This window comes from Semicossyphus pulcher, unplaced genomic scaffold, assembly GCF_022749685.1.
Source record: "Semicossyphus pulcher isolate SPU_LCO1_2020_fin unplaced genomic scaffold, fSemPul1.0.p SCAF_10, whole genome shotgun sequence".
Taxonomy (NCBI): domain Eukaryota; kingdom Metazoa; phylum Chordata; class Actinopteri; order Labriformes; family Labridae; genus Semicossyphus; species Semicossyphus pulcher.
This window is the reverse complement of record NW_027211604.1, coordinates 10,382,119-10,406,735: the sequence shown is the minus strand read 5'-3', so window position 1 is coordinate 10,406,735 and position 24,617 is coordinate 10,382,119. Positions and strand designations below refer to the sequence as shown.

The following is a 24,617-nucleotide window of genomic DNA, read 5'->3' as shown; positions in this document are numbered from 1 at the left end:
TATGATCAAAACTAAAACAGAACATGCAAAGATTTTCTCATCTTAAAGCTAGAGTAGGCAATTATCATTATAAGCACTTTTTGTCATTAGCACTGTGCATTAGCAGTCTTCCACAAGCTAAAGCTAACACGCTAGTTGCAAAAGAATGGCTGAGAAAGGTCATTTGATTTGGTGAGTGATGACAGGGATGTGCTGCACTTCTCTCCTAACACTCTCACATGGACGTGTCATGTACGATAATTGAGGCAAAGTTATGTTTTTTCGGGGGGTGGCATTTGCATTTCTTCAGCTGGATACTATTTAAAAGTCCTACACTTCCCATAATGCAACCTGATGGAGTCTTTCCATTATAAACCTTTTATATCTGGTATACCAATATATTTCAAACTCCACATGTCAGTTTGTATGTCTGAGATAACCCAGATGACATCATGATGACATCATTGTGGTCATTTTTCATGAGGCTCCTCCAAACTGTTTTTACAGAGTAGTCAGTACCAGGATGAGTTATGATGAGAAACCTCTTTGTGTTCATTTTGCCGGGGTTCCTTTTAAAGGGGCCCAGTGGAGCTTTTAAAATCGTGTTTGGATTCAGTGTGTCTTACCACATCACATTGCCTGTACCCATGTGTACCAACAAACATGTCAAATGCATTTCCTTCCTCAAAAATTGTAAAGCAGATCTTTAAGAAATGCTGCTGTGGTTGCATTTCTGTGCTCTTTTTGTGTGTTACTGCCACCAACTGTTCATCAATAAAATAGCGTCTTAGCCCTTCCTGTAATCACTATCTGTTTTATGATTGGACACTGAAGTGGGCGGGGTTTATACAGGAAGTCACGTTGAATTGATTATTTTCTCACCTAATATTGACTCACAGTCTAACTGTTGAGCCTTCGAAGTATCACAGTGTTTTAATATTGGAATAATGTTAGTTATGGAAAGAGTTTCCACATTCTGACACTTAACTTTGCATCTTTCTCTCTCTTCTCTGAATTTTAACGAGCAACTTTGGGCGGAAGAATCTGTTCTAATATGTTGGTTCTGGTACATTCCTCGCGACCTGCACGCTCACGCTTCTTAATGTGCGTTCTGGTGCAAATGAACAATACAAACTGGGAACTTGCTCCACAGCACTACTAGTGGTCAAAAGCAACACAGGGTGCCTTTAAGGTACATTTTTAAACGTTATTATGACTTACAATGAGGTCTTCATCAGGTTGAAAATGAGGAAACAAGTTCAAGTCCAAGTTTATTTCTGGGTGGGTGTGAGGTGTTCAGCAGTCTGGGGAAGACGCTGTCACAGTTTCTCCATAAAGACTGCAGAGAGAGTCAGTAGGTGGAAATAGTTCTTTTTGATATTGGAGGCTTTCTGTAAATGTTCGGGCCTGGTGTCCTTGGGAAGGAGACCCCAATGATGTTTTCAACTGTCCTTACTGTTAGGTTTCTGTACCACATAATTAAACGCCAGGCCAGAACACTCAACAGCATCCGAACATAATCAGGTCTGGAAGGAGGAGGCCAGAAACTAATAGAAATAAAACTGATTTAATACAGCATAACGCAGTGGCATCAGGTACAATCAATAACATAGATTTTGTTAAGGCTGACAGAGAGGCACTGATTAAACTCAATAAAGGAATAATGAGCGCCTCCATAATATATTTTGTTTGTGATCTTTGTTATTTATTGCATTGCATTTCATTCTGTGCAGGTGTTGCTTTCTCGTGTCCACCCCCTGCAGCCTGCAGCCAGCAGGAGGAGATTTTGAAGCCTCCCTCCTCCTGTGAGCTCCCACTCACAGAAAATGTCCTTTCCTGACACTTTACTTAATACAGAGTGTTACTATTAGCAACATAAACAAGCATACAGTCTGCCAGCAGGGCCAGTTGGCTTGTTACCAACACAAAATAACTTGAATCAAGTCAGGAATATTATACTGTACAACTCAACACATGAAGCTTTGAATTAACTTTTTAACTTATATTAAGAAAAATGAATATGTCAGCTATATAAAAGCTCTAAAGTGAGGGGACTGCTCTTCTGTCTGTTTGGGGAAACAAAGACTACTTGTCACATGGAGACCTTCCAGAAACAGGGTTAAGATTATGAAACACTGCTGCACTGCTGTCTGCTAATAATCCACCCTGCCACTTTCCCTGAAAGTACCAAAGTACACAAAAAATTTTTGCGTAGAAGTGCATGTACTGTACAGTCGGAGAAGTCTGGATAATGTCTCCTGCTTAAAGTAAAGAGCTTGGTTACTCTTTATTCTCTGGATCTCCCTTTCTGTTCTCATGTATCTCATGCTATCTACTAGTCCTCCCTGAGGAAGTGTGAGGGAAGAATTTATTAGCCTTTTATCATAGCTCAAGTTGCTCCTGATTTGTTTCTCACTAGTTTCCTAAGTAACCAAACATTAACTCATCTTAAGCTACTCTTATCGTTACTCAAAAGTTTGTGTTCTTCATTATAAGAGCCTCAGAAAGACCTTAAGTCAAAGAACTGTTAAAAGAAAAAGCCCCAGCATTACACCTGCAGTGTCCTGTTGTTTTTCATTTCTTCAATGTTTAACTGCAGAGTTTATGACATGAGGGTGCTGCTTCGTGATTGGTTTATCATTGACTTGTACAGCTTGTTTTTTATGACGTGCATGACTTATTAACACGTTGCATGCTTTGCAAAACTCCTTTCACAGATGCATGTTAAGTTGGTTTATTAGTTTCGCATTAGAGTGCAACAATTTGAAGACATTTAATCTTTAACATTGTTCGAGTTCAGCTTTTTAATTAGAGACTTTAGTCCATGTTAGTTAGATAATTAGGATAATCTGTTGTTTGTAACTGTAGATGTGTAATATCGATCAAACTTGAAATGCTAAAAATTAGCCATGTTGAGTCTCATTTTTTTGTAGGAGCACATCAGTGATGTTGCAGGCCGACTCACACTAGGCCTCATTCACGTGTTGTGTATGGAGCAACACAGGCCTGGCCATTGAAAACACAATATACAACCCAGGAATCCAAACACACACACACACACACGCACGCACCAGCACATGGCCTCTGTATTTACAGAACACGGATGAGTCAAACTAGCGTTAAGCCCTTGAGCTGTGTGTGACACATAGTCGCTGGTGAAGCGTCCGTCCTGCGCTCCAACCCCAAATAAAGACATCGGCCGCTGCATTGTTGTCATCAGTTCTCCTCCTGGTGTCAGGGCCGGGAAGATGAAGCGCTTTTCTGCGGCTGTGTTTAGGAAAGCCTTCCAGAGGACAGAGTCCTGGGAAATGTTTGTATGATGTTGTCCTGCTTATGATCACAGAACAAGCTTTGGAAAGTGTGTTTGTCTTACCTCATGCTGCATCAATGCAGGGAGATGGGAATGTTCATCCCATCAGGATTTCATTTTGAAACTGTTTTATCCCACATTTATTCTGTACATGCGTTTATGTAAAGCAGGCTGGAATATACTTACAGGTGCTGATTTACTGGGAATGTTTTTGGACTTTTACTGACATGACAGTTTTAACTTGAATATTTGATCGTCATTGAATGTGGTCCAAACACTGAAGGTTCCCTGTAGATGAACTAATAACTTGTGTGATTTTGAATTTTCCTCTACCGCCATCATCAGGTTGACATTTGTACTTTTGAGTTGAAAATGAAACATCCATCAGGTGCTTTACCATAAAATTTGCTAACATGAACATAATTACCAACATGTGTGTCCCCTTGATGAATCTTTAACACTTTATTGATCCCTTAAATGTGCATGTATCACCATCATCAGGGTTAAATTGTTCATTTCAGATACTTAAGTTAATTGCAATTTTTGTTTAGTGCTAATTTACAAATGCTAGCATGCTAACATGCTAAACTAGGATGGTGAATAAGCTAAACATCATGTCTGCTTAGTATCGTAGCTTCTTTGTCTGGATGCATTCTGTCTTTCCATGAACGCATGTGAAGTTCAGAGTGATAGCATGTCAGGACTGTGAGATTATGGTCTAATAATTACAAACGACGGACCAGAAACAGAAGCGATAGTTAAATTTAGTCTGTGAACATTTTTCTGTTCCCTGTAGGATGTAAAATGAACAATAAAATCTGACCAACAAGATTTAACAGTTAAAATCACTCTGGTGGAGGTTCAAAAGGTCCTGGACGGAGCTTGGTACGCACCGTGCATGGTCAGCTAATGTTGGTGAGAAACAGGAAGTCAAACTGTCGATCTGGTCATGCATTATGGACTTTCCCTTTCCAAAATACTGACTGTGTAATAAATAAAGTTACATCAGAGGGCTGGAGATTAAACCAATGTGATTCTCCACAGCAAAAGTGCTCTCCCTTGAAGTGATATTCCTTCAAAAGCAGAACCAAAACCTTCAGACAGATATTACGAGCCGTTTTAAGCTGCAAATACATTTTTGATTAAAAACTATTTTCGTGGGCGAGGCAACGACCACCAAAATCTGATTTGGATCATGAAGCAGTTTGATTGTGAAGAGATGAGTGTTTTTTAATCCTTCCCGTCAGAGCTGATGGGTTTCTCTTCAGCTGCAGGATTGATTTACACCTGGAACAGCGCGGACAATAACCTTTCACTTTCAGTCACAGCAGAAGCCTCTTTTTTAAAGACCTCAGCAGCCTGCAGTAGTTTATGTTTATCCATGTTTCTTTTGCTTTCATCCCACTTTGTACGTTCTATTTTTTCCAGCCATCTGATTTGGCCACGACCTCTGACTGTGATAAATCATGTCAGACCTTAAAACCTCCTTCTCTCGTTATCAGTGTCCACTCAAGTATGAGATCTGCTGCGCCTGGAAAAACCACAGTTTTTCCAACGAACATCTAACTCTCTGACACTAAAGTCATCCCAATAGCTTCACCACCCCTTTTATGAGACTTGATAGGGACATTCTTGTGATTCCCTTACAAGTCTAGATTCTTAAGAAGGAAAATTTCACAATAGTCTAATTCACCATATTCATACGGCAGCCATTTTTTTTTTTTTTTTTTAAAGTAATGCTCAGGGTGGGAGGCTCAAATGATTCAATAATGTTGTACTTCTGAATTCCAGGTGTCAAATAGTATTCGGGTGTCATCTAACTATCTTTATCATTTCACAGCTGCCTGTTTGAACAGGAACTGAAAAGACCATTGCGCTATATATCTTAGTTAGCTTACCTGTTAGCTAGCAAAAGCTGACGTTAGCATTCAATCACTTCCAAGCTAGTGATTTACACCTTAATTGTATCATATAACACTATAAAACTGTAATTTTAGCATCCAGCTATTTAGTAGCAAATGGTTATTAGCTAGGAAGTGGTTGAATGCTAAAATTACCGTTATATAGTGTTATATGACACAACATGAAAGCCGTAAATCACTAGCTGGGAAATGGTTTAATAACTAAGATGTTGTTTTAACTTGAAATATGGCCTGTTTTCCCCGTGTATGTTCAGTCTTCATTGCTTTATGATATTGATTTGTCAGATTCTCAGCATTTATATATTTATATAACTCACAACTTATTTCAGATATGAATATTTGACTTGACATTACTGCATATTTTCTCCCCCTCTTTTCCCCCTTTCGTTTCATTAAGTCACAATAAGATCCTTTTTTTTTGTTGGATTTTCTGAGACAATTTATTTTTAAATATCTTAAATACCAAAATAATCATCCCTTTAGGGAAGCATACGCCATTCAACACATTCATTTCAACTTAAGCTCCATTTCAATGCATCATCAGTCATTTTAAGCACCCTTTCCCTTTTAATTCACTTTTCTCACCATATATTTGTCGCTTTGCTTCTTTGAACAATCGGTGTACTCATTGACCTTCACTAATTCTTCAGACCAACAACACACATCTATTATTAATATTATTATCTGTTCTTTCGGATTATGTGTTACTCATTGACTTTTCTTCGCATGACAGATAAATGACCGGATGTTGTGACGGTCTCCTCCACAATAAAACCTCAGTAAGTGCAACCAAAGACGGAAAAGTGAGGTCACTCTGCTGGGTTATCATACATTACATATTCAGGTAGGCACAAAGTCAGAGAAACAGGCCTTCACATAACACCAGTTTGACCATCACTCATTAAGGCGTACCTAATGGTGTTGTAAGACCTTATTAAATATGTCCGAGCTGTAGCTGAAATAGCTCAATACTAGAATGATAATAAGAACCATAAGCAAGATTTGCAGTTATTATTTTGTCATGAAATATTATGGTTGTTGGTTTTTCTACAAAGAAACTAAAATTCATAACCAAGTCCACCTTCCATTTCTACCTCATTTCACATTTTTCCTTCGAGACTTCCCTCTAGTTTAAACAGCTACAAGAAAATCCACATTTGCATGATTAATAAGTTACATTTTTATACATACACACATACAGAAGGGGAGCTTGGAAGTTGCTTGGCACATTCTCATGCTTGACCAACCTCCTACAATCTAAAGAACTATACAAGAGACACAGTAAAACAGGTCTTCTCACACCAGCGTCTCCCCCGGTCAGTCATGAGGCTTCAGCATGTACAGGAGATGAAACAGGAGCCAGCATGGCCACGATTAAAACACTTCATCTGCATAATCATCCTGCAAAAAGGAGGGCGTACACAACCCAATGCACTAAGTAACATGGAACAGTTCAGCTGTACATACAGTATCTTCACATACTGATAAAGTTTAGATTCATAATTTAATCTGTATATACTGTATCTTATTATGCTGGTACCAGGTATTCACAGTGACTCTAAAATAAAATTACAAGAGGAAGTTTGTACAAGAAAAACAAAAGAGTCTGAGTGACTGGCGAAAGTTTGGCATCCCTTTTTTGTCGGAGTTTGTGGTCGAGTCAGTTCGGTTTGATTTCTCTGGATTCGATAGAGCTGCCTGGGATTTTTCGTTGGCACTGAGGAGAAGCAGTCCGACTCCTCTGAACGCATGTTTTGTTATTGTCAGCAGCAATGGACACAAAAAAGGTGAGGTAAGGTGGTGTCAGGGGGATGAGATCTTATCCACCTTCTTATGTTGAGAAAGACGTAACCCGGGCATGTAAATAAAGTACAGCATGTGCCCTATCCAGTGCTGATTTGACCCCAAAAAGAAAGTGCAAGAACGACACAGAAACACACACAAACACACATCAGGTATTGTCCTTACCGCTACCACTCATAAGCCATATTTCACAAAGTACTCACTGTATCATCCGCCAAACACAAACATATTTAAATACAATATCCTGTATTCACTATTACTTCCAGGTGTTGTATTCAGACACCTAAAGCTATGTTGCCAGCTGAGAGAAAAGCTGCCTTTTTGGGGCATTTTGTGGTTCAGGCCAGCAGGAGGAGATCTTCTACAGTATGGCTGCTACAATAGTGAGGTTAGAAGAGAACAGCTACATGGAAGGAAGCTGGAGCAGCTCTTTCCTGCCATTGTCTGTGTCTTCAGGAGAGGTATTACCCTTTTCAGTATCCCTTTAATACTGTTTTCAAACATACTTCCAGGAGGAACAAGCATGCTCACTTCATGTTTAGGGGGTGAATTTCCAGTGTATGTTCTTTATCTCCTCCCTAAAAACTCCAGCATTTTTTAAAATACAGTACTACTGAGAGGAGGAGAGGGCAGAGAGTGATGTCCTTACGTAACCGGCCTCGCTCTGAGGCGACTCCGTTACCATCATTACATCTTTTGAAGTAGAAGGCCGCCTAAAGGCTCGACATGTCACGTTCCCTTTTTTTTTTTGTCGTGTTTTGTAACTCTATCAGCGCCGGGCAGAACCACACTCACACGCTGCAACTACACGCCTGGCAGAGAGGATAGCAACACTACTGTTCACATATATTATTGGTGATATATATTTACACTTTTGGTCATTTCAGATAAGACACCACCTAACATGCTATACAGTGTCTCTCAGTCTTAATTGCCACTTTTTTTTAATGCAAGTTCTATTCGGCCCAGCTTGTCAAGTATTTGAAGCAAGGTACAGTAAGAGATGCACACACACGCACACACACATGCTGCACACACATCCACGCACATACTGCTGGATCATACACACGAATAGAGAAGCACTCTGGCATAGCACACCAGCGCTGCAGCCTCAGAGCTGCACGTTGGTCAGTCTGTGAAGGTCATTGATGTTGAAAATGTCTTCTTAGTCTTTTGTATGAGTGATTTGCATACTTCCTCACCAGCAGGCAGGTCCGGGATTCAAGATTGAGACTGTGATGATACACAGATAGAAGAGGATACGTGTGTGTGTGTCTGCTTTTGCAAATATGTACGAACAAAATAAGTATAGTGAGCGCACAAGCACGTTGTACGACTTGCATCTCTCGGCTGATTTGTGTGTGCAGCGGCGGAGCTAACAGGGCTTGTTGACGTTGCACAGCAGCTCGGTGACTTTGATGAGGCGAGCCACCGTGCTCTGAGACTCCTCCTGCAGCCGCTGGTTGTTCTGCCGGAGGCTCTGCACCTCGGCCTGCAGCACCGCCTTGTCCTCTTTCTCCTGAAAGACATCGGCACACAACAAAACAAAAGCCGTCGCTCAGATCGCTGTGGCAGGAACGGGAGGGGAGCGACAGGTACAGCGGTGGCTTTAAGGTAACTAGTGGGCACACATAAACACAGAGCTTGAAGTAAAACAACACAAACAGTGTAGAGAAGCACATCTCACTGCAGTGGGGAAACAAAGAGGTCTCTGAACTGACAGGCTCTAAATAACTGGTGTTTTAATCTGCTGGTCAGACTGAGTAAGCGACCACAATGGGTACAGAGCTGCAACTAATGATCCTTCTGCTTCCTGAATCATCTGTTTAAACTTTAAAAAGGAAAAACAAAATGTGGGAAAACGGGAAAAAAACAGATGCTCAAGAGCCAAGGAGGCGTCTTTTAATTGCTTAATCTATCCGACCAACAGATCAAAACCCAAAGAGATTCAATAAAGTGTCTTTAAAACAGAGAAAAGCAGCAACTCTTCACAATTTATAAGGCGGAACCAGAGGGCGTTTAATTTTTGCTTCATAATAGACACATACAATTGATCAATTATCTAAATTAATGTTGATAAAACTTTTGTTGATTAACTTATACATTAACCCGACTAATTGTTTCTGCGCTAAATGTGTTATTATTCTTGAGAGTTCACAGACGTAATGTTGCTTCATTAGTAAAATGCTCATCGGGTGAATCAATCATGATCATAGTTTAGTTTAGGGCTGCACGATATTGGAAAAAACGAACATTGAGATATTGTTTTGTTCTGCGATATTTATTGTGATTTTAAAAAAAAACAGGGAGTTTTCCCAGATAAACAGTGGGTGTTCATGTTTATATAAACATGAATAATCACACTTGTTATTATTTGAGCCTTTTAAGTTTATTTTCTAACAAAGCAAAACCCGTCTTATTTTTCCACACAGAGACTCAGTTTCTTTCGTCTATAAAATAAATGCAAACAGACTTGTGAGCTGCAGTTATGTCGGCTGTATCAGGTGATCAGCCGTGTGGCAGTAGCTTTATGAATCGAAAACTCACATCTCCTGCTTCCTGTCGACACACACAACCTCACGCCCTGTGTGCGCTTCAGGTGTAGCTGCTCAAAGTAAACACTCTGCGGCACATCTGCTCCGTGAACGGTCCGTTTATGTGGCCACAGTGTTAACCAGCACCGGGGCAAGGTGCGGCTGATAACTGGAATAGTCACTTATGAGCCAGCTCGCGTAACGGAGCGTCTGCCTGCCTGTGCTGCTGCACAGAGGTCAGTTCACTCACTGTGCTTTGATGAAGAGCTGCATGTGATATCAGACCGACATTTTCTGTAGATTAGTCATGGGAAACAAGAAACTGGCACTATTGCTCATGCGCACATCGCATTTGCAATTGTTAGACGATATATCGTGCAGCCCTAGTTTAGTTGCAGTTTACATCAATGCTCTCAAAACAAATATAAAATTGTCCGTTTGTTCGGGAGAAATAATGTGTATATAATATGTGCACACACAGAGAGACACACATACACTATTACACAAAAATTCTCAACACAGGGTCCACGTGTCTGACAGACACTGCTCCGTGAGGCGATGAGAGGTGGCCGAAAGCCTCGGAAACACGAGTGGACCTTGTGTTGAGAGTTATTTATTTTAAAGCAGCTCTTTCCAACGTCATAAATAAATGTTGAGTTCATCAGATACAGTTTTCTTTCACAGTCAAAATAAACAACAGAATAATGTGAAGTAGAAAAAGATTTAGAAATACTGATAACAATAAAGGAGTTGTCTTAAATACATTTTAAGTATGATATAGGAATATTTCACAATTTGAAATTGTTAGTATACAAATTTACAAATAAATTAATGAGTGTTTTTTGTATTTAACGCATCTCCAGTGAGTCAGCTGTGGTTTAACATGGCTGAATAGACGGGAGGATTTATACAAGTGAACAACAGGCTGCAGAAGAGAATACAAATGATCTGGCTCCAGACACAGAAGCTGAACAAGTTAAATACTGTTTCCTACCTGCTGACTCTCCCGTGGAGCTCACTGAAAGTATATCACAGAGAAAAACATTCATGAAAGTCAAAGCACCTTTTGCAGGTCATCCTGCAGCTTCTTCAGCATGGCTTCCAGCTGCGATACCTTCTCTTCTAGGTGGCCTGGAGAGTCACTGCAACAAAGAGCAGTGACACTTCGTCAACAGCAATGCCAGGATGTAGAGTTTAAATCACAAGACAGAAACATATTAGGCAACAAATTCAGGCAACTGCTGCTGTTAGCAGAGCTGTTCACTTTGCTTTATCGTCACTATGGCAGCTCCAGAGCTCCACACAACGTCCCTGCTGCCTTAAATAAAGCCCGTAATACACGTAGATCAATTTTCAGTAATTGCTTGAGCTGAAAAGCAGACCAATTTATAGCCACTATAGCCATCCCATGATGCATTGTGTCTGACTCCAGAGAGAGAGACACAGGCTGTGATGTAAAAAGCAAGAGGATGATTTTAAAGGAGACAACATGGCATGAGACCACATGAGTCAAATGATGGGTGTTTAGTTGTGTCTTTACAATATGCCTTTATTAAGTGAGAGGACAGTGGATAGTGTCCACTGTCTGAAGAGAGAGTGGGGATGACACGCAGCAAAGGGCAGAGGGTGAGAGTTGAACCCGGGGCAGTAGCCATTGAGGAATGTTGCCTCTGTATGTGGGACGTGCGATTTAACTGCTGAAACCAGCGTCCCTGTGTGATCATGTTTAACTGACTTGTCTCTATAGTATAGTTTTCTTTCATCAGCCTTGTTGTTGACACATTTAGCTGTGAGTTTTTGTATATGTACAGATAATTAGCCAATTAAGTTGGTTTTGGATAACAATAAAACAAATCAGTGAGGTATGGAAGTGCTTTAATGAGGCCCTATAAAACTTAAAATAACTTGTGGCACGGCTGGGAAGGGAAGGGGGAAGGGATTGTTTGTGTGTGCGTGTGTGTGTTATGTTTGCAGAGGGTAAGGGGTTGGGATGATAGGTTTTTGTGTTACATGTTAGACGAATGAATGTGATATAAATGTACGTGTCTCGTATTTTGTGTCTTGTGTTTTGTGTGTGTAAATGTATTAATGTTTCCTGTTAGTCTGACTCCATCCTAAGATAGTATACACTCTTCTATACTATCTTATACATCACATGTTTGTTGGTGAGAGATTGTAGGCAAAGCCCCATGGTGGGAAGCATGAAATTAGCTAAAGATAATTATAAAAAAAAATTTGATTTCTGTGTGATGAGGCTGTATTCATCTTCACAGTGGGCTTTCAGCTGATTTGTGCCACACACAGAGTGCTGGACGCTTTCAAGGACAGACCTGGCAGATGTTGGCAGTTTGCTTTTTATTGTCGTCGTGAAAATGTACCCTGAATTTCTCTCTTTTAATGAACTATGTACTAAAAAATGACTTTTATTTTTACTTTGAACAAAAGGAATATTTATTGTTGTAGCTGAAGTGATGAACTAGTACAGTGTGTTCACTACACTGTACTATGCTACTCTTATTCAAGCTGGAGCCAGATCTAATGGTGAAACAGTCATCAGTGCTGACCTCTGCAGTACGTGGGTGGAAATAAACTGCGTGTGAGTAAATGCAGCAGATTTGAAGTGATAAAAAGTTTATGTTGGTGTTTGCTCATTTTATATTGACTCATTTTGGCCAACAGTTCAGTGGTCTTTGTTCAGAAACAGCATGAGAGAAACCTGTACGACCGAACAAGGAGCTGTGTGAAGTATTACAGAAAAACAAAACTGATTGGAGTGGGAGTTTACCAGAAAGATGACAATGACAGTGAGTCAGACATGATGCATGTATGTGTGTGTGTGTGTGTGTGTGTGTGTGTGCATCATTGAGTCAGTCCTCTCTCTGTATGGGGGACAGAAGGCGCCACATTGACTCAAACTGTTGGATGTAGCAAACAGAGTCTGAATAATTGCGAGAAAGTCGGCTGAGAGAAGGAATGTGTGCAATGATACAGACGGAAAGGAAACTAAGAGACTAACGACAGAGATATTGAACTGTCTGCTTCACACTGTATGTACTGTGTAGCAACCCACCTGTCTTTTGAGTCTCTCAGCTTGCCGTCCGTCTGGTCAGCTCCGGCTTGGGAGGGGTCTCCGGCTTTACGATCTGTCAGAAACAATTGTCCGCGTTAAAATCATTTAAAACACAAACAATAAGCAAACGCAGAGAAGAGGCAGACTAATTTTCTCTCAGTCATGAATACAGAGTTATTTATTAATTTTGTGTAGATTTACTCACTCTTTGGATTAAATATACATCATATGGCCAAAAGTATGAGGACACCGGAATATTAAATCCATTTCAGATCACTGATATCCCATTTCCTGCCACAGTTACAGCCGGCAGTCTTCTTACTTCAGGACTACACACAAGATTTTGACAAACTATGCAGCAATAATTTACTCCCATTTAGCTGCAGGAGCATCACGTCACATACTTGGAATGGGTGAAAAAATATTGCTGTTTTGCAGTCAGTGTTCCAGTTCATATGAACCGAGTTGTGTGCCAAACTATAAAATCCTATTTCTGTAGGATCTCGCGTTGTGCACAGTGGCGCTGTCAAGTTTAAAGATAGTAAGGGTCTTTCCCAGTCCGTGCGACAAACCTGGAAATCACATATTATCTAAAATACCACTAAACCGCTCTGTAACAAACATCGGTAACAAAGGCCCAAACCTCAGACAAAAAGAATACCATCAGGGGTGTCTACATACTTATGATCATATAGTGTTAAAGCAATTAATAACCTTTACATTCAAATTTATTATTTTTACTGTTATTGAGACATGCATATATAAAGAGTTCCTCACCCTCTCGAGACAGAGCCTCCAGGATGCTGCGGCAGGCGGTGGCCAGGTCAGCGATGGACTGCCACTCCTCCTCCGTCGTCTCCGTCGTCTCTGAGAGAACTGAGACAAAGAGGTCCGGATTTAACATTTCAACAAGCTTCCTTATGTGAGTGTAAAAAGTATAATGTAGCTCGGAGAGCACAGCGGAAAAGAAAGACTGCAGTTTGAGCAGCTGTTGGTCAGTAACAAAGACCCACCACTGGGGGGTGCTGCTGCGTTAATGCTGCGCGGAGTCGGGGGCAGAGGGTCGGGAGGAAGTGTTGTGTTTAAGGTAATATGCCAGCAGGTTTCACTGAATTGTGTGACTTTGTAAGATCTTTTTGACACCACGTTATGAAGTCATTTAAGGCAACATGAAACTAAAATACAGTCGATGAAAGTGAGACAATAAGATTAAAAAACATATAATAAACTTTTGTTAAATATTGGATGCAAATGTTATAAAAAAAACATTATAAAAATGACATTCAGGATGCTACAAATGTTCCTCTTTAAGATCATTAACAGCCCTGTGTTCAATAATCACTTTAAAGGTTGAGATGCATTCAAAGACCTGGAGACTTCCTGTGAAAGAACGCGACATAAAACAATCAGAGGCTTCAGAAGCCGCCCCCACAAATATCAGAAGAATCTAATGAGAGGATGAGCAAGAGCGCTCTTATGGAGCTTAAGCGATGAGTCTCATAGTCTCAGTGGAGGCTGAGCAGATGGTGTAAGAGGGGCTCCTTGATTTGGGGCTGCCTGAAACTCCACCCCTCCCACCACCCATCTGTCCCCCTTTTATCCGGGCCCTGGCAGGGGGTGGCAGCAGAGCAGGGGTGATATTAGATTAGCGGGATAGGGGGCAGCGCGGATGAAAGGGGAGGGACAAAGGGGATGCAGAGGGGAGCAGAGGGAGGATAATGAAGAGAGGGGTTTAAGGGCAGAGAGAAGCTGGAAAAAAAGGAATTTGAGGCTTAAATCAGGCGGGGATGATTTGCAAACATGTGTAATTGTTCCATTTTGGCTTCATTTAAGAGGTCGTGTCAGATGTTGTGTGCGAGAGGGGAGCTTTGTTTTGAGTCCTTAATCAGGGTCAGAAAAACCTCCTCGTCCTCCTTTTTATCTAACACGCTCCTACCCCTCCTTTTGTTCAGCGGATTATAAATATTGTAATTCTTTTTATTTAATTGTACAAAAAAATCTGTAGGAGTAGGGAGGCACTTACTCTTGGTGATGGAGTTATGAATACTCAGGGCTCGTGAGTTTCTTTCTGCTCGGTCTACACACGACAACCGGGAGGAAGAGTCACTCGCAGAAGCTTTGTCATCGCCAAAATCAGCTCCCATGAACTGCAGACACAGAGAGGAAACGACACTGTCAAGAGAGAGGACGGAGAGCTGGGGAGAAACCAATCGGATGTCCTCTCGTCTCCGTCTGTCACCTGCTCGTCCTCCAGGGGAACTTTGGGTTTGACAGCCAGGATCAGATCAGGTGTGGCGTCCCTCAGCTCGCCCACGTTCTCGTAGATGTGCGGCTCCCCCTTCAGCCCCACGTTGTCGTACACGTGCCTGTCAGAGATGGAAAAAAAAGACACAAACTAAATCTGCTGTTGATGCTTTGTGACTTTTTTTTAATTCAAGCTAGAGGTCGAAACAGAAAGCAGCACTTAGACGAGTAATCTCCAGGTTACATGTGGGTCTGATTAATGTTTGCCATCCTGCGCTCACAAATAATCAATCAAAAATAATATCTGATGCCGATTCAGTTAAATTATTCAGTTCTGCTTCCCGTGACAATAAAAAGCAGTCAAATTCATTCTGGAGAGCTGCAGAGTTTAATATCATCCTCATGAATATTTCCTTCATGCCCAATTTCCTCCTCAAGCTGCGGCCTTTCTGGACTTCTGGAGGTGAAACTAACTAGTGAGCTTAAAACTATTTTCAGGCAGACACATAAACGCTCTGCGGCTTTTGTACGTGTGTTCCTCTCGCCTCTTGAAGATTATTACTCAGGGGAAAATTCATTTGAAGGACCTTGATACTCTAAAGGACGAGGAAATAGTTCCCCAGTGTGACCTGAACTTTTCAATTACACTTTTTACTACTGAAGAGTTGAAGATCTTTCATCCTAAAAAAGTGTCAACGTTTTAAAATTGAAAAATGAACATCTAAGCGAGTTTTCTAATGTTAAAGATATAAATTAAAGAACTTCAGTGACGCACTGCTTCATGTCCTTTCTCTGTGACTCGTCCTTTGCAGGAAAAGTGACGCACTGACTCAGAGATTAAATTGTGATGAGTCAGCTTCAGCTTGAGGATATTTTCAGCCATGTTGGATGATGTAAGAGCTCTTCTACCTGATGGTCTCCCAATGTGCAGATATAACTGGAGCGATTATAGCACCTTGCAAAGAAGCAGTTCTTGCTACTTATACTCTTTGATGTTTCCATGAAATGAACCATGACAGGCTCTTTAGTCACACTCACCCGTCACACGTATCCCTGTAGGACGTTCTCTCCAATGAGCAGCTGCGCGTGATCTGCGGTCCGCCGCCCTCCTGGTTCTGATTGGCCGGCTGGTCTTGCAGGGAAGTGGCCCGTAACAAAGGTAAGCTGGGCGGCGTGAGGAGCGAGCCGTGACTCCTCTCACTTTGCCCTTTATCACACGGTTGCCCTTCGCCCTCCTCGGCCTCCACCTGCACCTCCATTATATCCACTTCATCAACTCCACCCGCCTCCTCCTGCATCTCTTCCTCCTCCTCCTCCTCCTCTTCTTCTTCTTCTTCTTCTTCTTCCCTCTCGTCAAGCACCCAGGCCTCTCCGGACTGATCCTCGCCGGGTTTACACTCTGCGTCTTTAATGGCTTTCTGGTAGAGCTCAGAGAAACTTCTGCAGGACATAAAACACCGACACAGGTTGTAAGAAATAAATCATTACGCCTCTTTTTTCTTTCCAGCTCCTTATTGCGGTGTTGAGTCATAAATTAATCTAGAAGCCGAAAACAAAGATGAGACGGAAAATAAGGGCTATATTTGTCTTTTATATTCCTTTGAAATCACAGAGCCTCCACTTCCTTTGAATAATTGTGACATCTTTGTGACAATTTGTGCTTTGTTGTCACAGAAAAAGCATTTCAGAAGTGAATATAAATAAAGCAGGGGGGTTCTCTGAGGATGCTTCTGCTGCCAGCTCTGAAACGTCTCTCTCAAGCTAAGAGCTGCACAAGTGTCCAATTTAACGCTCGTTTTTATGCATTTTAACAATTCTGTTTGTGCCCCCTCTGACTGCAGCTGAGCGGAAAGTGTGCCGGACAATGTGTGTCAGTGTGATTAAAGATCATTAGAGAGATTGATTAGTTGTAAACCAGATGGTGTGACACAGACAACAACAGCAGCGCGAGCTGTGACCCCGCAGTGTCTCATGCTTTCTGTGAACAGTCCCACTAACCCCCTCCTTCTTATTCGCTGTCAACCTCTCTCTCACCCCCTCTCTGGGACGACTCTTCCCTTTCTGGAGCACGCAGAATACCCATGAGCCCCCTCTCCAGTCTTACTTTGTGTCTGTTGACCCAAACGTGCCCTCGTCATTGCTCTCTTCCTGTCTGCAGTCGCACCCACCTGCGAGGCTTCCCGTTCTCGTCCGGCGGGATGACGGTGATGTGGATCTTGTGCGCCGTGCGGAGCAGCCTGGTCCTCTCCTCCGGGCTCAGGTGAACCAGAGAGTGCCCGCACAGCCGCACCACACGCGCCCACAGCTGCAGGCCTCCGCTCTCGGCGTAACAGAACCGCTGCAGATCCGTCACAAAGCCCTCCTCGTTCATGAGGAAGCCGGGCTGCCCGACTCCATCGCGCAGTGGGGTGACCTCGAACGCCTCGCAGCCACGGGTGACCAGCTGCAGAAGAGAAGAAGAAGAATGGTGAGAGACGCTGATTTTTAACGTTAAACTCCTTTATTAGTGTTTTACCGGTTTTAATCATTGGGTTCCTTTGTTTTAGGACAAGCCTTGAAAATGTGTGACAGAGGACTTTATCAAATGTTAATAAACTCTATTCTGAAGTTTAACATATAAACCATCTAGTTTCTGTACACTTCCTTCACTAGCACACTCCTAAAACTGGCAGCATTATCTAATTATACATAGATAAACACTGTGATATAAAGCAATAAATGGCACATTAACCCACCTCCAGTCTCTGCACCACCTCTCGTATGTCCTCCGCCTGGTTCTCCATCACACTGATCGACACCGACTCCCCGCGCTCGTAGAAGATATCCAAGCAGGGCCCCCCCTCCTTCGTCTCCGTCACCGCCTTCCAGCCGATGACGTCCCGACAGGAGCAGTTAAACACCACCCTGCGTGTGTACCTCTCTATGAGCACCACCGACTCAGCCGACACCCCGAGCAGACATGGCAGCCTGTGCTCGCCCGCCTCCCTCTCATCTCCCCCGCTGTTGACCATCACGGCCCACACCAGTGCCCCCGCACTGTGCAGCTCCGCCCCTTTGGCGCCCTTCAGCTTGTCTTTGCGCTTGCCTCCCAGAGAGAGCAGGGGGAACTTGGTGGAGGAGTCGATGGGTGTGGTGGTGACGTAGTTCTCGGCCAGGTCCTTCAGGTATTCCTGCCGTGTGCGCGTGGCCATGGAGCGGAACTTCTCCGACTTCTCCGCAGCGTTTTCAGCGTTCACCGCCTTCGCCAGGAGGAAGTCTCTGAAGGCGGCCGAGCGAGGGAAGCGGGCACCCTTAGGGAACAGCGGGCCAAATAATGGCATGTCTTTAGAGCGAGTCACAGCCACCCTGAGAGGAAGAGACAAAGAGGAATGACAGAGTAAGAGAGAGGATGCAGCAGAGTCACTCCATCCATGTCTTGTTTTTTAGTGCATGACTGCTGCGTGGTACTCTCAAGAGGAACAAACATTTACACTGAAGATACTGCAGTAATGCACAGACTTTCTCCTGAGCTGCCCCACACTCTCCTTTACACTGATTTAGATGTGTATTATGAAAGATATGGAGAGCGAAGTTGTCTACCTGAAAGTCTAAATTTTACATTTAAAAAACTTTAAAGGAACTTTAAAGGTCTTTTATTCTGAAAGGGTGGGGTTTGAACAAAGTGTAAGAGATATTATGAAGTCAGACCTGTAGTAGGTGTTTTCGGAGCAGGGCTCATGAACCTGAATGATGATGAAGACGTGTTGGAAGTGGGAGCGGATGGACTTTGGGGTGAAGGGCAGCGCGCCTGGCTCCTGGAACACGATTGTCACGATGTCGTTACCGATGTGTCGCTTCCTCAGCAACTGAGCAAAACAGAGACACAGAGAAATATGTTACACAAGCAGGCAGCAGTCAGTAAGGTAAAGCCATCATGTCATGATTTACATGTTTAGAGGAGGTTTGAGGAAATAGAGATTACTGTTAATAAGCAAAGAAATGTTTCTTTAACCTTTGGGCGAGAGATTTCTAATTGTATTTGTCTTTGTTTTACACTGTTTTGTGGATCATTCTCAGTGTTGATGCTGCAGCTACGGGATCAACAGTTTGTATTATAGTTGGAAACATTTGCTGATTATACGTATTTTCTTTGACTACACACTCAAGGTAGGATCCAATCACACAATTACAATAAACAAGACGCTAAAGTCAAAGCTATAATTTTTAATATAGGCTGACTTGTGAAAAGAATAGCACTGATGTCAAGTACCAAAAGCTGACAAAAGTAATTTGTCATTTTTAAATGCTGTTATGAGGAAATGACTTTAACAGTCTTGAACTTAATTGATTATGCATTAGGACACATTTTTATGACTTGAACAAAACGCCGCTTATTTTTAAATTTACAAATATATAGAGCTGGAACTGGATTTACAAAACAAACTGTACATGATTCAACCGAAGCTACTAAATACAAAGCAGCTGCTGCCAAACAGCAGACAGTTCAACAATGTTCACGGCTTAGTCACTATATTATTTTTAACATCATTGCTTCATGTCCAGCGTGTTTATAAGGGACAGCAAACAGGCTTAAGACACACACTGCACACAAAGAGCGACAGGCAGGCTGCCTGAGAGGCTGCAGTGAATACCTTCATGGTGGGAGTGAACACTGGGGGGCAGGATTTTTATGTCATGCTTGTTGCGGAGCACAGAGGCTTCTTCTAAAGCGTTAACCAAAGCCTGACAGTGCGAACAGAGACGGGTAATGAAGGTTGTACCAAGACTGAAGCAATTTCTTTAAGAATACAGAGGGAAGATCGGAGTAAATTGTCAACGTGTGAAGTCTGAGAGATGAATCTGCTGAAAATGCAACACAAAGAAGAAAATATGTGATACGGTTTATTTTACCTGTTGTGTGTTGTTGGCTGTGTAGGGCAGCATCGTGGACACATGAAACATGATCTCATAGTCCTGGTAGCGCGTGTACAGGGAGTGTGTCCCAGTCGAGTCCGCTACACAAGACACACAGAGAGACACACACACACACACACACATGTCACACAAAGAGATGAAGCAAAATCAGTCAACGTCTCTGAATGAAAGAATAAACTCAAACTGTCACTGTCAGGGTGAAATGTGTCCTATTTGCTGTCCGGTGCTGCTCAGTGAGGAGAAAACAGCTCGGAGATAATCAGCAGTGACTATGCTCTTTTACAGGCATTACTCAGATTACATGTGGCCTGATAGCAGTTATCTCAGGCTTTCAGTGGTGCACTGATGCCCTTCTGATAATGGCGACAAGGTGAGATCCAGCCAATAGATCTGGGCGTGGCGTGTGTTTTCAGCTCACTCTTGTTGTCGAGCTGAGCTCGGTATTTCTCCCAGCCCTTCAGGCGCACCCGCTCCCCGAGCAGATCCAGAAACTCCTCGAACGCCGGCCCCGAGCTCTCGTTGTTGTACATGTCCTCCTCTGAGCTCTGCCCGGCCCGGCAGTACATCACGCCGACCTTTCTCTGGAAATTCAGCTGCATCAGGAGACAGAGAAGAACAGAGTTTATAATTCGTTCATAGCATTTTAATTCAAACTACCAGACTTTTCATTTAAAAGGGTGTACTCATTATTACTGGGATGTTTTTTTTTAACATACTCTGTGAAACTCCTTTAGTGTTTACGCCAGAGTTCAAAGAGAGTTAATTTTGTTGTTGTTTCTTCTTTTCTGAAGGAGTTGACCTCAAAGGTAGAGCCAGAGGCCATCAGGGGGTCAAGTAAGGTTTAAATGTCAATATTATGAGTGTGGTAGTCTTTTTGATCTTTTAGTTTTAAAAGCGTGAAGATGCTTGTCTTTATGTTTTTAGCGTAATCTCTTTGATCTTTTTATTCTTTTTGAGTGTTTGCCAAAATAAAACAGGCAACTGGAACACAGTGGGCGCTGAGAACATGTGAGAAACAACTGTCATTATGTTGAACAGTTTGAATTATTAATGGAGATAATTATGGACGAATAAATCATTTATTAAAAACCCGTTTTGGTCAGTAAATAATTACTCAGTTTGGGATAAAAAAAAAGGGAAAAACAGACTACAAACACCTTTTTTTTTGCCTTTTTTATGCTACACAATCTGCTTGAAATCAAAAGTATCACCAGGAAAAAATGTTTGCAGCACCACAAAGTGAACATTCGATATGGTGGGGGACATAGCTGAGGCAAAAACACACATATATGTGAATATACTGTATGAACCGGTAAAGTAACTACACTATTACATCCAATCACTCCTGATTGATCGGTGTGGACAGTTGGTGTTGGCTTCACAAAGTCAAACGTTCAGTCTGACCTTTGAAAAGGAGCTTTTTCTTCTATTTTTAACTCTGATTTCCTGAAAAGCTTTTCTGCCTCACACGCATGCAGCAGTCTAAACGTGTCAGCAGCCGCAGCCTTACTCACCCCTTGTTCGTCCAGCTTCAGCAGGGTGTCGCGGACCTTGGGGGAGTTTGAGGCCAAGCGCAGGCAGTGCAGGTTCAGCTCAGGCATGATGAACTCCAGCAGTCTCTTGGGAGACAGGCCTCTGGGGGTCGTGTGTCGAGCGGCAGAAGGCACCGACTCCTCCAGGATGGAACCTCGCAGCGTCTTCATCTGAGGAGACGTTTTCACATTCATCACATCCAGTCGAATCGATTTTACACACACTGAACTTGAGGAGAGCTTTGAGGACAGAAAAGTGCCGGTTTACCTCAGTGGTGCGAAAGATGATTCTGTAATTGTACTGAGCTCCGCTGGATCCTTCCTTCTCCTCTCGACGGAAGCTGATGGCCACTGGACCGAGGCGATCGTCCATGCCGAAGAAATTCTGGTGTTCTGTGATGACAATACAGTCACATAAATACAACTGTGAACAATAATAATGGAGTGTTGTGGGTCAATATATCTGAATGTCAAGATATGGCCAGTTTAAATTTGAATTCTGCTTGAATTGCTGACAGTTGCTTTCCTTTTTAGACTGTTTGCCTTCATCTGAGCAATTTTGTTTCTTTTTCTTTGGATTTTCACTTATTGTTGAAGTTGTATCTGTAGTCATCCATCTTTTCTTTGTTTGTTCAGCCATAGTAGATTACTGTTTATTCGCAACACTTGCAGAGACCAGAAAAGCAGCCGCTTAGCTCCGCCCACCCTCTCTGGCAGACCAACCACTGCTGGCTGATGGAAAACGCGTCACTAACTGGGCGCCGCTTGTGATTTTTTCCGCGAATGTTGCCACAGACACCCAGTCTGTAACACTGTTAATGCAAAGGCTTTCATCAGTGGGCCATAGGCTCAATCACCATTGTCTTACCTCACTTGGCGATAGATAGTGACTTAACAGACATTTATTTAAATGAAAATCTTCGTGATTATTACTTTCAACCAAAAAATGAGTTTTATCTGGATGCTAGTTGTCCAGTGCCATCCCAAAGAAGTTAGACAACTCTTCCCTCAGGAAAAAAGGATATAAACAGGATATGAAGGAAGGAAGGAAAGGATATGAACAGCACCACAGTGAACTTCCATTTTCATAAAGCTGGACTGAGGTGATTCTGACTGCTGTGAATTTGTTCTCTACATTGATTCAGCATAATCAGCAAAAGGTTGTCTTGCACTCACCTTTCATGTAGAAATATTTGCGATAGTAATGGGCTCCCAGGTCTGCGTGCTCTATGAAGTAGTTGCTCTTGCCCTGCTGCTGGACGTGACTCTCTCTGGGCTCCTCCAGGACCGACACTGCATCATTGGGGGTTCGCAGGCTCGACCAGAGTCCCCGTCTCCCCTGGGATCGACCCAGACCCACCTGCTCCTCTCCTCCTGTCTCATTGCGAAAGTGTGGGCAGCTGAGCAGGAGCTCATTATCATTGCCGTCCCCTTCGTCCAGCAGCGACTGCTCTGGGTCATCTGCGTTCCCTCCGTTTGCTCCCCCTCCCTGCGCAGGTGAGGACGGGGTGGCTTGGGAGAGGGGCCGCAGCTGAGAGGCGGCTGAAGCCCCTGAGGTGATATTCTTTTTGCGTCCGATGCTGTCTCTGTTTGTGGCCGCCTCGGTGAGGTCAAACAGGATGCTCTGAACATCGTAGTGGGCAAAGTTCCTCACCCAGGCTCCGCCCCCGAGGTTGTCATATGGACCTGGTTGGGGGATCTGAGGGGGCATAGGTTTGCTTTTCTTACTAAGACCCTCAGGCTTGGGTGGCTTGGCAGGTTTTAGGGAGTCCCCTATGGAAAGAGACAGACCACGAAAGAAACCATCGGGCTCTGGAGGGGTGCCCTGCAGTCCTAAAAGCAGAAAGGGGTCTTTGAAGCGGAGGGCGTTAGGACTCAGGGGCCCCTGATCACCTGAGCTCGCCTCCTGGGCTTGAGTCTGTCTCTCCAGCGAGGACAAGCTGCCGTATTCCCGGTGTAGCAGAATACCTGAGTCCCCCTGAGCCCCCACACCCGCCTTCTCACCAGCCACACGAGCCGCTTTGCCGCCCGCCTTCCCGGAGGAGTCCAAGTCTCCCAAAGTTACGTCGCTGTTACTTCTCTGCATGATGTGGCCCCTACCTACAGATCTCAGGGTCAGCCCTACACGGCTTGGAGTGAGGCTGTCTCCATCGGCTCCATCAGCCTCCCTCCTTGGCGGCCACTCCACTACACCTGCTTCCCGTTTGGGGTCAAAGTTCACTGTAGCAATAGGCGGCCGCATGTTCTGACGCCGAAACTTGCGGATGAAGAGATCATCTGACTGCATGGTGCTCGAGAAACCGACTCCAGTCCAACAGTCTTTTCTCCTCTCTCAACCAGAGCTTCCTGCTCTCCCAGTTAAATCTCTGTCCTGGTCTCTATGGTGCTGGTGTGAAACTGGAGCGCTGTGCACAAAGATGAAAAACCGCTCCGAGTGTAAGCAGCAAATATAGAAATCATTCACACCACTTAAGATGGCTGAACTGTCTCACCCCTTGGGCTCCCATAGATGTCTCTGTGAGGCGCCACAAACAAGTTCTTAAAGAGTGAAAATGAAGAAGTTTGAGGAGAATCTGCAGCTGTGTTCGGTTGCAGGTGTGCAGACGTGTGTTTTGGTGGTACTCCAGTTTGGGGGTGCTCCTTCCTGTGTTGTGACGGTGTGAGGATCATCACTGGAGCCCGACTCTCTGTCCTCTGTGTGGGAGAGGCTCTGTCTCTATAAACCCTCCTAACATGGCATCCATTCGTCTGCACTCGTCAGTGCCTGCTGCTTCCCTTTTGCTCTGGTCCACTGGCCACCTGAAGCAAAAAAAGAGACAGAAACATCCTTTTTTTAACACCCTCCTTCTCATCGTTTACCCACACTGCTACTTTCCTAATCGACAGCTTTATATTCAGCCCATAACAGCTTGTGAGTGCACAGAATCACTTTGTGGAGAAGAAAGGCTTCGATAAACAAGTATTGAATGCCAAGAATAAAGCAGCAAGCAGGTGTGACGTGTGTTTTATTGTTGAGTAAAGCCTTGTACCTCTGTGTTTCTGTTTTCTTTCATTATTATTCTTTCCTTTACGCTCTTTCCGTTCCATAGTTTCCCTAAATAGTATCATAGCGGACCAATTGCTCACCGCGTCCAGCCTGCACACGCTCACAATGGGCAGCGTTAACACAGGGGAGGGGGCCTTCCTGGCTCACTGACTGTGTGCCAACATGCAAGAGAAATAAGCGTAAACGCTCTCTCACCCTCACATACGCTCACACACAAACACACAGTTTTTGATTGTGTTTCTGCAGCAGAATTTACAAGAATA

The 24,617-nt window shown here is 43.3% G+C and overlaps 1 protein-coding gene across 6 annotated transcripts in view; it reads right to left on the bottom strand.

Moving 5' to 3' along the window:
- Positions 1 to 5,534: 5,534 nt before the first annotated feature.
- sipa1 (signal-induced proliferation-associated 1) overlaps positions 5,535 to 24,617 on the bottom strand; it is a 35,500-nt gene continuing 16,417 nt past the window's right edge. For 3 of the 6 annotated variants that reach the window (XM_069677462.1, XM_069677480.1, XM_069677472.1), the window contains exons 2-16: positions 22,485 to 24,107; positions 21,577 to 21,701; positions 21,291 to 21,479; positions 20,195 to 20,369; positions 19,753 to 19,856; positions 18,550 to 18,707; positions 17,598 to 18,207; positions 17,031 to 17,305; positions 15,901 to 16,302; positions 14,858 to 14,984; positions 14,642 to 14,765; positions 13,396 to 13,494; positions 12,619 to 12,691; positions 10,612 to 10,690; positions 5,535 to 8,533 (exon numbers count right to left, since the gene is read on the bottom strand). In XM_069677462.1, the coding sequence (XP_069533563.1) occupies positions 8,390 to 8,533; positions 10,612 to 10,690; positions 12,619 to 12,691; positions 13,396 to 13,494; positions 14,642 to 14,765; positions 14,858 to 14,984; positions 15,901 to 16,302; positions 17,031 to 17,305; positions 17,598 to 18,207; positions 18,550 to 18,707; positions 19,753 to 19,856; positions 20,195 to 20,369; positions 21,291 to 21,479; positions 21,577 to 21,701; positions 22,485 to 23,595 (3,795 nt within the window). In that variant the 5' untranslated portion in view covers positions 23,596 to 24,107 and the 3' untranslated portion in view covers positions 5,535 to 8,389. Of the gene's footprint in view, positions 8,534 to 8,564; positions 8,633 to 10,611; positions 10,691 to 12,618; positions 12,692 to 13,395; positions 13,495 to 14,641; positions 14,766 to 14,857; positions 14,985 to 15,900; positions 16,303 to 17,030; positions 17,306 to 17,597; positions 18,208 to 18,549; positions 18,708 to 19,752; positions 19,857 to 20,194; positions 20,370 to 21,290; positions 21,480 to 21,576; positions 21,702 to 22,484; positions 24,108 to 24,617 lie in introns of those variants that run through there. The other 3 variants (XM_069677498.1, XM_069677487.1, XM_069677507.1) reach the window with 3 other exon arrangements.